At 38.3% G+C, this 16,583-nt stretch overlaps 1 protein-coding gene across 2 annotated transcripts in view; it reads left to right on the plus strand.

Moving 5' to 3' along the window:
• BORCS5 (BLOC-1 related complex subunit 5) overlaps positions 1 to 16,583 on the plus strand; it is a 103,250-nt gene that overhangs the window by 58,834 nt on the left and 27,833 nt on the right. For both annotated transcript variants that reach the window (XM_032391702.1, XM_032391701.1), the window contains exon 3: positions 9,947 to 10,104. In XM_032391702.1, the coding sequence (XP_032247593.1) occupies positions 9,947 to 10,104 (158 nt within the window). The remainder of the gene's footprint in view (positions 1 to 9,946; positions 10,105 to 16,583) is intronic.

The raw sequence follows: 16,583 nt of genomic DNA on the forward strand, positions 1-16,583 counted from the left end.
TTATGGAGACTTTTCTGTATGAAAATATACAGAGCTCCTTTGTTGTTTTCTATGGTCATATATTTGTGGATGTACCTTGACCTAATTAACAAGCTCCCTATTGATGGACATTGAGTTTTTGCTCATCTTTTACTATGATAGCCACCGTTGTAACAAATAATTATATATATCTTATACAAAATTTAGCATGTGTGCTAATTTATGTGTAAATTCCTAGTAGTGAAATTGCTGCATCAGGGGCTTAATGGATTTGTAATTTTCATATCCATGTCAAATTGCCCTCTATGGGGGTGTACACACTAATCAGCAATGCCTCTTTCTTCATAGTTCCACCTTCGGAGTTTTTGTCATACTTTTGGTTTTTACCAATGTGAAAGGTGAAAAATGGCGTTGCAGTGAAGTTTTGATTTCTCTTTTTCTTATGATGAATAAGTCTGTACATCTTTTCTTATAGCTGAGGCATTGATACTTTCTTTTCTGTGAAATGCCTTTGCCCATCTTTCTTTTGCTGATTTATTACTTGTCAGTTTCTAGAAGCTCTTTATACTATAGGAAGTTTGCTCTTTGTGATATGAGTTGCAGACATTTTTCTCAGGGCTGGTTGTTTTTTTTTTAACTTATGGTGTTTTTTGCCATGAGGAATCTTGATTTTTATACTGTTGAATTTATCAATGTTTCTGTGTGGCCTTTGCATTATTCTGGCCCAGTACTGATAGCACAGAATCATTCATTTTTCTTTCTATGGTGGCACCTCATTCTCTTCCTACTTCTTGGATTGACAGCAAAAAGCTTTTGTGAGTTTGTTTGTTTAGAGAGAGAGAGAGAGTACAAGCAGGGGGAGCGGCAGGCAGAGGGAGAAGCAGGTTCGCTGCTAAGCAAGGAGCCCGATGCGGGACTAGATCCTAGGACCCCGGGATCATGACCTGAGCCGAAGGCAGAGGCTTAACCGACTGCCACCCAGGCGCCCCAGCAAAAAGCTTTTGGTACCTTTTTCCTCAAGTCTGTTCCTGGGACTGTATCTTTGTCAGTTTTAGTCCTTGGTAATTTTGTTAGATTTTAGTGGTTTGAAAAATCCTCCATTTTCTTGATTTCAGGCACTCCAGAAAACTGTTTGACATTTTCTTATAAAATTAAACATATGATTACCATGCAGCCCAGCAGTTACAGTCTTGGGGCATTTATCCCAGAGAAATGAAAATTTGTTTATACAAAAACCTGTGCACCACTATTCATAGCAGCTCTGTTTTTAATAGCCCCCAAACTGGACGCTACCCAAATGTCCTTCAGTAGATGGATGGTTAAACAAACTCTAGTACATACATACCATGGAATACTACTCAGAAATAAGAAGGAACAAAGTATTGCAACATGCAACAACTTCGATGAATCTCTAATGTATTATGTTGGGTGAAAAAAGTCAATCCCCAAAGGTTACATATTAAATTTTCCCGTTTATAAAACATTTTTGAAATGACAAAATTTTATTTTATTTTATTTTATTTTTAAAGATTTTATTTATTTATTTGACAGAGCGTACAAGCAGGGCGAGCTGCAGGCAGAGGCAGAGGGAGAAGCAGACTTCCCGCTGAGCAGGGAGCCCGATGCAGGGCTCGATCCCAGGACCCTGGGATCATGACCTGAGCTGAAGGCAGACGCTTAACCGACTGAGCCACCCAGGGGCCCCTGAAAGGACAAAATTTTAAAAATGGTGAACAGATTAGTGGTTGCCAGAGGTTAAGGATGGGGAGGAGAATGAGAGAGAGGTAGATGTGGTTCTAAAAAGCAACACAAGAAATCTTTGTGGTGATGGAACAGCTCAGGATCTGACTCCAGTGGCAGATATATGAACGTACACATGTGAAAAAATTGTATAGAACTAAATCTAGTAGGCATCCTTATCTGTGGAGGATACATTCCAAGACCCCCAGTGGATGCCTGAAACTGGATAGTTCTGAACCTTATAAATACTAGGTTTTTTCCTATATGTACATACCTGTTATAACATTTAACCTATAAATTAGGCACAGTAAGATTAATAATAGCTAGTAATAAATAGAACAATTATAACATGATACAGTAATAAAAGTTACATGAATGTGTGCTCTCTCTGTCTCAGAATGCCCTACTATACTGTACTCGCCCTTCTTGTAATGACATGAGATGATAAAATGCCTACGTGATGAGATGAAGTAAGGCGAATGATGGAGGCATTGTTCTATACTGTTAGGCTACTATTGACCTTTTGGCACTATGTCAGGAGTATAATCTGCTTCTGGACTGTGGTTGACCACTACTGTACACAGGCATGCACACTAATGAATGCACACACACACAAGTGCAAGTAAAATGAGGACATCTGAATAAGATCAGTGGATTGTATCACTGTCAATATCCTGGTTGTGATGTTGTATTGTAGGTTTGCAAGATGTTACCTTAGGGGGAAATTGAGTAAAGGGATACACAAGATCCTATACACAGGATCTCAATAAAAGTTTCAATTAAAAAATAAATCCCCATTTCTGCAAATAGCAGCTTCACCAAAAGCTACTGTGTGGAGGCAGGTTCAGCTGGAGGAACTGGTGTTCTGCTGTGCTAGGATCAGCAGTGGAACTGCTGAGGGACCTGCTAGCAGTGGAATGTGGAGGAACAGGGCAGTGCCTGAAGTTCAACCCAGCACCATCAGGCAAGATGAAGATCTGAAAACACTGACTGGCATTTCCAAGGATTCTCTGGGATAGCCCAGCTGGGTAGCCCATCATACAGCCTGTTGAAGTGGGGGTTGGGGGTGGGGAGAAGACTGGTTTAAGTTCTAGGACCTCAGAAATCAGTGAAGGTTTGACATGGGTGATTAGGGGCAGGAATGAGGAGGCAAGACGAGCTTTGATGTGGGTGGGTTTATCCTGATCATGCCCAGCATGTGCCCCATTGCCGTATTTATTTTGGTGTATTTTATACTGTATCATTGGCTCTGGTTTGAAACAGAGTGTGGCCTAGCATAGTGGTTCTCAAAGTGTGGTAGGGTGATCCCTGAGATCCCCAGGACCCTTCTAGGGATTCCCTGAGGACAAAACTATTTTCACAATAATATGTAGACACTCACTAATTACTCTCATTCTCTTAGAAATGTACGATGGAGTTTTCCGGAAGCTACACGTTATAAAAGCAACATATTAAATGCAGAAGCAGATATGAAAATCCAGTTGTTCTCTGTTAAGCCAGACATTGAAAAAACTTACAAAATTTAAACCAGTGCCACTTTTTTGTTTTAGAAACTATAGTTACTTCTTTTAAATATGTTGATTATGTTAACATGTAATGAGGTTATTATTATTTTTAAATAATTTAATAAACAAGAATTTTCTCAGTTTTAATTTTTAATAGGTGAATATTGTTATAAACCACATAATAAAAGCTTTTTGGGGTCCTCAATAATTTTTGAAAGGATAAAGGAGTCCTAATACCAAAAAGTTTGTGAACCTTTAGCTTGGCAGAAAGTACTTGGCCAAAAGTTGGTACACTTGAGTTCTAGTCAAGACTTTGCTGTGTGACTATGGACAAGTCCTTTAGCCTCTTTAATTGATTTTTTTCTTACATAAATGCTAATAATTATCCTGATCTACCTACCACACCTTAAAGAAAAATAAGATAAGTTTATATGAAAGGCTTTGAAAATATAATGTCCTATAAAATGTAAGGAATTTAATAGTTATACAACAAAACTGGTAATGGAAGAAAACACAAAGAACAGGAGTTTCTGGTGCATTAGCTGATATTCTATTCACTTTTTAATTTATTCATTTTTGCATCTCCTCCTAACAGATTCCTTTAACTTTTATTTCTGTTTCTCAATTTTTCAAACAACTATTTAAAAAAATTGTTATTGAAGTAGGTTGACATACATTGTATTAGTTTCAGATGTACAACATAGTGATTCCACAATTCTATCCATTTCTCAAAGCTCTCCACGAGATGTTTAGTCCCCATTTGCCACCATACAGCATTATTACAAGATTATTGACTATATTCCCTACTCTCTACTTTTGATCTCCATGACTTATTTATTTTATAACTAGAAATATGTACTTCTCAATCCCCTTTACCTATTTCACCCATCCCCCTACCTCTCTCCCCTCTGGCAACCACCAGTTTGTTCTCTGTATTTAAGAGTCTGTTTTGGGGCACCTGGGTGGCTCAGTTGGTTGGGCGACTGCCTTCGGCTCAGGTCATGATCCTGGAGTCCCGGGATCGAGTCCCGCATCGGGCTCCCTGCTCGGCGGGGAGTCTGCTTCTCCCTCTGACCCTCCTCCCTCTCATGCTCTCTGTCTCTCATTCTCTCTCTTGCAAATAAATAAAATCTTAAAAAAAAAAAAAAAAAAAAAATTTAAGAGTCTGTTTTGTTTTTTAGATTCCACATGTAAGTGAAATCCTATGTTGTCTTCCTCTGTCTGAATTACTTCATTTAGCATTATACCCTAAGCGTCCATCTATGTTGTCACAAATGGCAAGATTTCATTTTTTTATGACTAATATTCCTGTGTGTGTGTTCTAGATCTATACATCTTCTTTACCCATTCATCTATTAATGGACATTTAGGCTGCTTCCATAATTTGCCTATTATAAATGATGCCGCAATAAATATAAGGGTGCATATACCTTTTCAAATTAATGTTGTTTTCTTTAGGTAAATAGCCAGTAGTGGAATTACTGGATCATATGGTAATTCTATTTTTAATTTTTTGAGGAACCTCCAAACTGTTTTACACAGTGATTGCACCTATTTACATTCCACAACGTCTGAGAGTTCCCTTTTCTCCGCATCCTTGCCAGCACTTGATGTTTCTTATCTTTTTATTTTTTATTTATTTTTTATTTTTTTTAAAGATTTTATTTATTTATTCATGAGAGAGAGAGAGAGAGAGAGAGAGAGAGGCAGAGGCAGAGGGAGAAGCAGGCTCCCAAGGAGCAGGGAGCCCGATGCGGGACTCGATCCCAGGACCCTGAGATCATGACCTGAGCCGAAGGCCGATGCTTAACCATCTGAGCCACCCAGGCGCCCCTTATCTTTTTAATACTAGTCATTCTGACTGGTGCAAGGTGATTATCTCATTGTGATTTTGATTTGCATTTCCCTGATGATTAATGATGTTGAGCATCTTTTTCATGTGTCCATGAGCCATCTGTATGTCTTTGGAAAAATGTTCAGGTCCTCTTGCCCATTTTTAAATCAGATTGATTGGGTTCTTTTGGTGTTGTCTAAGTTCTTTATGTATTTTGGATATTAGCCCCTTCTCAGATATATCATTGGCAAATATCTGCTCCCATTCACTCGGTTGCCTTTTTGTTTTGTTGATGGTTTTTGTTTTTTGTTGTGCAAAACTTTTTATTTTCATATAGTCTCAGTAGTTTATTTTTGCTTTTGTTTCCCTTGCCCAAGGAGAAATATCCATAAGTATGTTGTAAGGCTGATGTCCAAAGAGATGACTGTGTTTTCTTTTATGGTTTCAGGTTGCACATTTAGGTCTTTAATTCATTTTGAGTTTACTTTTGTGTATGGAGTTAAGACAGTGGTCCAGCTTCATTCTTTTGCATGTGGCTGTCCAGTTTTCCCAGCACCGTTTATTGAAAAGACTGTCTTTTCCCTATTGTATATTCTTGGCTCCTTTGTTGTAGATTAATTGACCATATAAGTGTGGGTTTATTTCTGGGCTCTCTGTCCTGTTCCATTGATCTGTTTTTGTGCCAGTACCATACCATTTTGATTACTGTAGCTTTGTAGTATATCTTTAAGTGTGGGGGTTATGATTTGTTCTTCTTTTTCAAGATTGCTTTGGCTATTCCAGGTCTTTTGTGGTTCCTGTGTAATTTTAGGATTATTCTAGTTTCATGAAAAATGCTATTGGTATTTTGATAGGGATTGCACTGAATCTCTGGATTGCTTTGGGAAGTATGGACATTTTAACAATACTGATTTTTCCAGTCCATGCAAATGGTATACCTTTCCATTAGTGTCATCTTCAGTTTATTTCATCAATGTCTTATAGTTTTCAGAGTTTAGGTCTTTCACCTCCTTGTTTAAATTTATTCCTAGGTATTTTATTCTTTGGGATGTAAATTAATTTTTTTTAAAGATTTTATTTATTTGAGAGAGAGAGAGCACAAGCAGGGGGAGGGGCAGAAAGAGAGGGAGAAGCAATCTCCCTTGCTGAGCTGGGAGCCTGATGTGGGGCTCGATCCCAGGACCCTGGGATCATAAGCTGAGCTGAAGGCAGACACTTAACTAACTGAGCCACCCAGGAGCCCCTTGGGTGCAATTTTAAATGGGAGTTTTAAAATTTCTCTTCCTGCTATTTCATTTTTAGTGTGTAGAAGTACAACAGGTTTTTCTGTATATTAATTTTTATATCCTGCAGCTTTATTGGATTCATTTATTCTTTTTTTTTTTTTAAGATTTTATTTATTTGTTTGAGAGAGAGAGCACGAGCAGGGAGAAGGGGCAAAGGGAAAGGGAGAAGGCAGGCTCCCTGCTGAGCAGGGAAGCCTGCTGTGGGGCTTGGTCCCAGGACCCTGGGATCATGACCTGAACCAAAGGCGGACACTTAACTGAGCCACCCAGGTGCCCCTCATTTATTAGTTCTAAGAGCTTTTTGGTGGAGTGTTTAGATTTTCTATATATAGCATCATGTCTTCTGCAAATAATGACAGTTTTACTTCTTTCTTACCAATTTAAATGCTTTCATTTCTTTTCCTTGTCTGATTGCTGAAGCTAGGACTTCTAGTACTACGTTGAATAAAAGTGGTGAGAGTGGACATTCTTGTCTTGTTTCTGATCTTAGAGGAAAAGCTTTCAGTTTTTCACCATTGAGTATGATGTTAGCTGTGTTTCATTTTTTTTTATGTTGAGGTATGTTCCCTAAAAACCCACTTTATTGAGAGTTTTTATCATGAATAGATGTTGTATTTATCAAATGCTGTTTCTGAATATTGAGATGATCATATGGTTTCTATCTTTTTAAGATTTTATTTATTTATTTGACAGTGAGAGAGAGCACAAGCAGGGGGAGCAGCAGAGGGCGAGGGAGAACCAGGCTCTTCGCTGAGCAGGGAGCCCGATGTGGGGCTCGATCCCAGGCCCTGGGATCATGACCTGAGCTGAAGGCAGACGCTTAATGACTGAGCCACCCAGGCACCCAAACTTTTCTTTTGTTAATATGATGTATCACATTCCCTAGTTTGTGAATATTGAACCACCCTTGCATCTATGGAATAAATCTCACTTGACTTGAATGATCTTTTAATGTATTGTTGAATTCGGTTTGCTCATATTTTGTTGAGGAATTTTGCATCTGTGTTAATCAGGGATATTGGCCTGTGTTTTTCTTTTTTTGTAGTGTCTTTGATTTTGGTAATGGTAATGCTGGCCTTAAAGAATGAATTTAGAAGTTTTCCTTCCTCTTCTGTTTTTTGAAATAGTTTGAGAAGAATAGGCTTTCACTCTTTTTAAGATGTTTGGTACAATTCATCTGTGAAGCCATCTGCTCTTGGACTTTGGTTTGAAAGGAGCCTATTACTGTTGCTGTTGTTGTTTTTACTACTGATTCAGTTTTATAACTAGTAATTGGTTTGTTCAAATTTTCTATTCTTCCTTACTCAGTTTGGAAGATTGTATGTTTCTAGGAATTTATCCATTTCTTCTAGGATGTCCAATTTGTTGGCATATAAGTTTTCATAGTAGTCTCTTATAATCCTTTGTATTCTGTGTTGTCAGTTATTATTTCTTCTCCATTTCTTTTTTTTTTTTTTTTAAGATTTTATTTATTTATTTGACAGAGAGCAGAAGCTGAGGGAACGGGAGAAGGAGAAGCAGTCTCCCCGCTGAGCAGGGAGCCGGATGGATCATGACCTGAGCCGAAGGCAGAGGCTTAACCAACTGAGCCACCCGGGCGCCCCTTCTCCTCCATTTCTGATTTTGAGTCTTCTCTCTTTTTTTTCTTGATCAGTCTGGCCAGAGGTTTATCGATTTTGTTTATCTTTTCAGAGAACCAGGTCTTGGTTTCATTGATCTTTTCTCTTGTTTTTTTAGTCTCTGTTTCATTTATTTCCACTCTCATCTTTATTATTTGCTTCCTTTTACTAACTTTGGGCTTCGTCGTTCTTTTTTTTCTAGCTCCTTAGGTGTCAGGTTAGATTATTTATTTGAGATTTTTCTTGTTTTTTGAAGTAAGCCTATATCACTATAAACTTCCCTCCTAGAACTGCTTTTGCTGTGTCCCAAAGATTTTGGACCATTTCATTTCATTTGTCTCCATGTATTTTTTTATTTCCTATTTTATTTATTTATTGACTCATTGGTTGTTTAGTGGCGTGTTGTTTTAGCCTCCATGTGTTTGTATTTTTTCCAGTTCTTTTTTTTTTTTTTAAAGATTTTTTTTTTTTTTTTTTTAAGCAGCTGCCTTCAGCTTGGGTCATGATCCCAGGATCCTGGGATCTGAGCCCCGAGTTGGGCTCCCTGCTGAGCAGGGAGCCTGCTTCTCCCTCTCCCTCTGCCCCTACACCCCAACTTGTGCACTCTCTCTCTCTCTCTCTCAAATAAATAAAATATTTTTTAAAAAAAGATTTTATTTATTTGTTAGAGAGACAAAGCACACAGCAGGGGAAACAGCAGGCAGAGGGAGAAGCAGACTCCTCGCCGAGCAAGGAGCCCAATCTGGGACTTGATCCCAGGATCCTGGGATCATGACCTGAGCTGAAGGCAGACACTTAAGGGCCTAAGCCACCCAGGCATCCCTCCAGTTCTTTCCATGTAATTGATTTCTAGTTTCATACCATTGTGGTTGGAAAAGATGCTTGATACGATTTCAGTCTTCTTAAATTTATTAAGACTTGTTTTGCGGCCTAATGTATCATCTTCCTGGAGGATGTTTCATATACCCTTAAAAAGAATGTATATTCTGCGGCACCTGAGTGGCCTAGTCAGTTAAGCGTCTGCCTTTGGCTCAGGTCATGATCCCAGGGTCCTGGGATTGAGCCCCGCATCGGGCTCCCTCCTCAGCGGGGAGTCTGCTTGTCCCTCTCCCTCTGCCCCTCCCTCTTGCTTGTGCTCTCTTGCTCGCTTGCTGTCAAATAAGTAAGTAAATAAATAAATCTTTGAAGGAAAAAAATGGATATTCAGCCATCTTTGGATGGAATGTTCTGTGTGTATCTGTTAGGGCCATCTGATGTAATGTGTTGTTCAAAGCCATTGTGTTTCTTTATTGATTTTCTGTCTGAATGATTTATCCATTGATGTAACTGTGATGTTAAAGTCCCCTACTCTTCATTTTCTTCCTTTATGTCTGTTAGTATTTGCTTCATGTATTTAGGTGCTCCAGTGTTGGGTGCATCAATATTATAATTGCTATATCCTCTTATTGGATTGATCCCTTTATCATTATGTAATGCCCTTCTTTGTCCCTGGCTGCAACCTTTGTTTTAAAGTCAGACAATCATTGTAATTATTAAAAGAAATTAAATAAATACATTTTCCAAAGGTTTCATTCAAGAAGGGATTTATATTCTTGATACCTTGAAATAGTGTCTTATGGTCAGGAGCCGTATTCTAGAGAAACCACTTACTAGTCACTATGTGACTTTAGGAAAGTTACTTAATCTCTCTGTGTCTTAAGTTTCTTACCTATGAAATGGGACTAATAATACCTTACTTTCTAGTGCAATTATGAGTATGAAAATAATGCATATGAGACATTTTGCTGAGTACTTGGTATATAATAGATGCTCCATAAATGATGGTTGCTATGATTGTCATTAGCATGTAACAAAAGATGGAAGATTAAATTTTAGTCTCCTACCCTGTCTTCACTGAACTTATTAAGTTACTTATAAAACAAGTTTGTTAATAGTAACTTCCATTTCATTTCTTTTTTTTTTTTTTTTTTTTTCTGTTTGAAGGGCTATTGAGTGGCCAGACTTCCCCAACAAATACCAAATTGGAGAAATTGGATTCTCAGCAGGTGTTACAGCTCTGCCTTCGATATCAGGATCATCTTCATCAGTGCGCAGAGGCCGTTGCCTTTGATCAGAATGCTTTGGTTAAACGAATCAAAGAGGTAATGTACTGTGGGAAAATAAAATCACCGGCTCATATTGTGATTTCCTCCGACTCCCAAGTCCTTTTCTACCGGGAAGTAGAGCCAGTGATGCAGGCTTTGTGGGAAATAGTCATTTTCTGATTTAGTCTTGACATTTGTCCCCATTGCTTTAGATAGATTGTCTTTCCTAGCAGTAAAATGTAATGATGAAAAGGAGTAGTCCATGGAGCTGGAATGTGAAACCTGGTTCACCACTTCTTTGCTTGGATAAGTTACTGAACTTCTCCTGGTCTCAGTTTTCTGATCTGAAAAAGAGTAGTAACCTATCCCAAGGGTTGAATGAAGATTAAAATTGCTCAGTAAGTGTTAGCTGCTATTAGTATGTAAAGTCCTGCCATACTAATCTGCTCTAGCTGATTCAAATCTTTGAATTGACTTTAGCTGTTTCCTATATGAAATTTATATTTTGTTTTCCAATAGGGTATGAGAGCAGGAGCCTTGATATCTCTTTCAATTATTTTTTCACAGTATGAGCACATGAAAAGCTCAGTGATTTTTATTGGTTGAATGAAAATAATTATGCTTATTCTATCCACAAGGTTTTTGTGAGGGAAGGAACAAGGTAATTCCTGTGAAAGGACTTAGAAAACTGAAGTGTGTTCTACAGATGTTTAGTAATTATTAAGAATAATAAGGTACTTCAGTTAAACACTGAAATATATCATTGACTGGGCTGCTGCATGGTATAGTACATACATTTTCTAAAGTTTTCAGTAAAGAAGGGATTAAGATTCCTGATACCTTGAAGTAGTTTCATATAAAGAAAAGGTCAGGAGCTCAATCTTGGAGAAACCACTCATGTTAATGGCAGCTCCTGGAGTTGTTTAACAAAATAGTCCTGGTCATTGACTCAGGCACAAGAAGAAGATGGATATGAGGAAGCACACAAGTAAAGGGTTGAGAATCACTGCAAATAGATGTCGTAAATCCTTGAGATTACAAAGTTGTCGCTAGGTATATTGATAGATTTAAATTTGCCAATACCTCTAATATTTTACTACTTACCTTTCATAAAATATATACATATATGTTTCTCTCATGGCTTAAATACTTTTATTTGGAAGAGCATTCCAAATTGTCATTTTATATTTTCATATTGGTTGGCATTGTTGTGGCCTTTCAAATATTATAAACATATTTTACTATATTATGATCTATAGAGATTTAAATCCCAGATGTGATTGTGTTTGTTTTAATACTTAGTTTTTCTCTCCTGCCGGTAGGTCTAGGATGTGGTCTGTAAATCATTATTTTAATAAGCTTATCAAACGATACTGAATCCATTCTCCATTACCTGAGATTTGGGAACCACTGGTCTAGAGCACTGTTTTCCAAAATAAATTCTACAAAATTAGTCCCATGTGAAGAAGGTCAAACTTTTTGCATATTCCATCACCACCCTTGGAAAGTCACAATGCATATTATCTTTTTAAAAGTTCTTAGGGGGCGCCTGGGTGGCTCAGTTGGTTAAGCAACTGCCTTCGGCTCAGGTCATGATCCTGGAGTCCCAGGATCGAGTCCCGCATCGGGCTCCCTGCTCAGCAGGGGGTCTGCTTCTCTCTCTGACCCTCCTCTCTCTCATGCTCTCTCTCAATAAATAAATAAAAATCTTTAAAAAAAAAAAGTTCTTAGGAATCTTATAGGAAATAAAACTGGTGTTTTTCTTTTTTATTATTATTAATTTTTAAAAAATTTTTTATTTTGTTAATCACCATACATTACATCATTAGTTTTTGATGTGTTCCATGATTCATTTTTTGCGTATTACACCCAGTGCTCCATTCAGTACATGCCCTCTTTAATACCTATCACCAGCTAACCCATCCCCCCACCCCCCTTCCCTCTACCACCCTCAGTTTGTTTCTTAGAGTCCATAGTCTCTCATGGTTCGTCTCCCCCTCCGAATCCACCCCCCTTCATTTTTCCCTTCCTGCTATCTTCTTCTTCTTTTTTTTTTTAACATATAATGTATTTGTTTCAGAGGTACAGGTCTGTGATTCAACAGTCTTACACAATTCACAGCGCTCACCATAGCACATACCCTCCCCAATGTCTATCACCCAGCCACCCCATTCCCCTGCCCCCCACCACGACAGCAACCCTCAGTTTGTTTCCTGAGATTTAAGAATTCCTCTTATCAGTGAGATCATATGATACATGTCTTTCTCTGATTGACTTATTTCGCTCAGCATAATACCCTCCAGTTCCATCCGCGTCGTGGCAAATGGCAAGATTTCATTCCTTTTGATGGCTGCATAATATTCCATTGTGTGTGTGTGTGTGTGTGTGTGTGTGTGTGTGTGTGTGTATGTATATATATATACATACATATGTAGGTATATACATACCTACATGTAGGTATATACATACATATACCACATCTTCTTTATCCATTCATCTGTCGATGGACATCTTGGCTCTTTCCATAGTTTGGCTATTGTGGACATTGCTGCTTTAAACATCGGGGTGCACGTACCCCTTCAGATCACTACATTTGTATCTTTGGGGTAAATACCCGGTAGTGCAATTGCTAGGTCATAGGGTAGCTCTATTTTCAACTTTTTGAGGAACCTCCACACTGTTTTCCAGAGTGGCTGCACCAGCTTGCATTCCCACCAACAGTGTAAGAGGGTTCCCCTTTCTCTGCATCCCCTCCAACCTCTGTCATTTTCCTGACTTGTTAATTTTAGCCATTCTGACTGGTGTGAGGTGGTATCTCATTCAGGTTTTGATTTGGATTTCCCTGATGCGGAGCGATGTTGAGCACTTTTTCATGTGTCTGTTGGCCATTTGGATGTCTTCTTTGGAAAAATGTTCGTGTCTTCTGCCCATTTCTTGATTGGATCATTTGTTCTTTGGGTGTTGAGTTTGATAAGTTCTTTATCGATTTTGGGTACTAGCCCTTTATCTGATACATCATTTACAAATATCTTCTCCCATTCTGTCGGTTGTCTTTTGGTTTTGTTGACTTCTTTTGCTGTGCAAAAGCTTTTATCTTGATGAAGTCCCAGTAGTTCAATTTTGCCCTTGCTTCCCTTGCCTTTGGGGATGTTTCTAGGAGGAAGTTGCTGCAGCTGAGGTTGAAGAGGTTGCTGCCTGTGTTCTCCTTTAGGATTTTGATGGACTCCTGTCTCACATTTAGGTCTTTTGTCCATTTTGAGTCTATTTTTGTGTGTGGTGTAAGGAAATGGTCCAGTTTCATTCTTCTGCATGTGGCTGTCCAATTTTCCCACCACCATTTGTTGAAGAGACTGTCTTTTTTCCACTGGACATTCTTTCCTGCTTTGTTGAAGATTAGTTGACCATAGAGTTGAGGGTCCATTTCTGGGCTCTTTATTCTGTTTCGTTGATCTACGTGTCTGTTTTTATGCCAGTACCATACTGTCTTGATGATGACAGCTCTGTAATAGAGCTTGAAGTCCGGAATTGTGATGCCACCAGCTTTGCTTTTCTTTTTCAGCATTCCTCTGGCTATTCAGGGTCTTATCTGGTTCCATACAAATTTTAGGATTATTTGTTCCATTTCTTTGAAAAAAGTTGATGGTATTTTGACAGGGATTGTATTAAATATGTAGATTGTTCTAGGTAGCATTGACATCTTCACAATATTTGTTCTTCCAATCCATGAGCATGGAACGTTTTTCCATTTCTTTGTGTCTTCCTCAATTTCGTTCATGAGTAGTCTATAGTTTTCTGAGTACAGATTCTTTGCCTCTTTGGTTAGATTTATTCCTGGGTATCTTATGGTTTTGGGTGCAATTGTAAATGGGATCGACTCCTTAATTTCTCTTTCTTCTGTCTTGTTGTTGGTGTATAGGAATGCCACTGATTTCTGTGCATTGATTTTATATCCTGCCACTTCACTGAATTCCTGTATGAGTTCTAGCAGTTTTGGGGTGGAGTCTTTGGGTTTCCCACATAAAGTATCATATCATCTGCAAAGAGTGAGAGTTTGACGACTTCTTTGCCGATTCGGATGCCTTTTATTTTTTTGTTGTCTGATTGCTGTGGCTAGGACTTCTAATACTATGTTGAATAGCAGTGGTGATAGTGGACATCCCTGCCGTGTTCCTGACCTTAGGGGGAAAGTTCTCTGGTTTTCCCCATTGAGAATGGTATTCGCTGTGGGTTTTTCATGGATGGCTTTTACGATATTGAGGTATGTACCCTCTATCCCTATACTCTGAAGAGTTTTGATCAAGAAAGGATGCTGTACTTTGTCAAATGCTTTTTCTGCATCTATTGAGAGGATCATATGGTTCTTGTTCTCTCTTTTATTAATGTATTGTATCACATTGATTTGTGGATGTTGAACCAACCTTGCAGCCCAGGGATAAATCCGACTTGGTCGTGGTGAATAATCCTTTTGATGTACTGTTGGATCCTATTGGCTAGTATTTTGGTGAGAATTTTTGCCTCTGTGTTCATCAAGGATATTGGTCTGTAATTCTCCTTTTTGATGGGGTCTTTGCCTGGTTTTGGGATCAAGGTAATGGTGGCCTCATAAAATGAATTTGGAAGTTTTCCTTCCATTTCTATTTTTTGGAACAGTTTCAGAAGAATAGGTATTAATTTTTCTTTAAATGTTTGGTAGAATTCCCCTGGGAAGCCATCTGGCCCTGGGCTTTTTGTTTGTTGGGAGATTTTTGATGACTGCTTCAATTTCCTTAGTGGTTATAGGTCTGTTCAGGTTTTCTATTTCTTCCTGGTTCAGTTTTGGTAGTTAATACATCTCTCAGAATGCATCCATTTCTTCCAGATTATCTAATTTGCTGGCATAGAGTTGCTCATAATATGTTCTTATAATTGTATTTCTTTGGTGTTGGTTGTGATCTCTCCTCTTTCATTCATGATTTTGTTGATTTGGGTCCTTTCTCTTTTCTTTTTGTTAAGTCTGGCCAGGGGTTTATCAGTCTTGTTAATTCTTTCAAAGAACCAGCTCCTAGTTTCGTTGATCTGTTCTACTGTTCTTTTGGTATCTATTTCATTGATTTCTGCTCTTATCTTTATTATTTCTCTTCTCCTGCTGGGTTTAGGCTTTATTTCCTCTTCTTTCTCCAGCTCCTTTAGGTATAGGGTTAGGTTGTGTATTTGAGACCTTTCTTGTTTCTTGAGAAAGGCTTGTATTGCTATATACTTTCTCTTAGGACTGCCTTTTCTGCATCCCAAAGATTTTGAACAGTTGTGTTTTCATTTGTTTCCATGAATTTTTTAAATTCTTCTTTAATTTCCTGGTTGACCCATTCATTCTTTAGTAGGATGCTCTTTAGCCTCCCTGTATTTGACTTCTTTCCGACTTTCCTCTTGTGATGAGTTCTAGTTTCAAAGCATTGTGGTCTGAAAATATGCAGGGAATGATCCCAATCTTTTGGTACCGGTTGAGACCTGATTTGTGACCTAGGATGTGATCTATTCTGGAGAATGTTCCATGGGCACTAGAGAAGAATGTGTATTCTGTTGCTTTGGGATGGAATGTTCTGAATATAACTGTGAAGTCCATTTGGTCCAGTGTGTCATTTAAAGTCTTTATTTCCTTGTTGATCTTTTGCTTAGATGATCTGTCCATTTCAGTGAGGGGGATGTTAAAGTCCCCTACTATTATTGTATTGTTGTCAATGTGTTTCTTTGCTTTTGTTATTAATTGGCTTATATAATTGGCTGCTCCCATGTTAGGGGCATAGATATTTACAATTGTTAGATCTTCTTGTTGGATAGACCCTTTAAGTAGGATATTGTGTCCCTCCTCATCTCTTATTATAGTCTTTGGTTTAAAATCTAATTTGTCTGATATAAGGATTGCCACCCCAGCTTTCTTTTGGTGTCCATTGGCATGGTAAATGGTTTTCCACCCCTTCACTTTCAATCTGGGGGTGTCTTTGGGTCTAAAATGAGTCTCTTGCAGACAGCATATCGATGGGTCTTGTTTTTTTATCCAGGCTGATAGCCTGTGTCTTTTGATTGGGGCATTTAGCCCATTTACATTCAGAGTAACTATTGAAAGATATGAATTTAGTGCCATTGTATTGCCTGTAAGGTGACTGTTACTGTATATTGTCTGTGTTCCTTTCTGGTCTATGTTGTTTTTAGGCTCTCTCTTTGCTTAGAGGACCCCTTTCAATATTTCTTGTAGGGCTTGTTTCATGTTTGCAAATCCGTTTAGTTTTTGTTTGTCCTGGAAGCTTTTTATCTCTCCTATTTTCAGTGACAGCCTAGCTGGATATAGTATTCTTGGCTGCATATTTTTCTCATTTAGTGCTCTGTTTATATCACGCCAGTCCTTTGTGGCCTGCCAGGTCTCTGTGGATAGATCTGTTGCCAGTCTAATGTTTCTACCATTGTAGGTTACAGATCTCTTCCCCCGAGCTGCTTTCAGGATTTTCTGTTTGTCTCTGAGACTGGTAAGTTTTACTATTAGATGTTGGGGTTTTGACCTATTT

The sequence above is a fragment of the Phoca vitulina genome, unplaced genomic scaffold (assembly GCF_004348235.1).
Source record: "Phoca vitulina isolate PV1807 unplaced genomic scaffold, GSC_HSeal_1.0 scaffold64, whole genome shotgun sequence".
In the NCBI taxonomy this organism is placed as follows: Eukaryota; Metazoa; Chordata; class Mammalia; order Carnivora; family Phocidae; genus Phoca; species Phoca vitulina.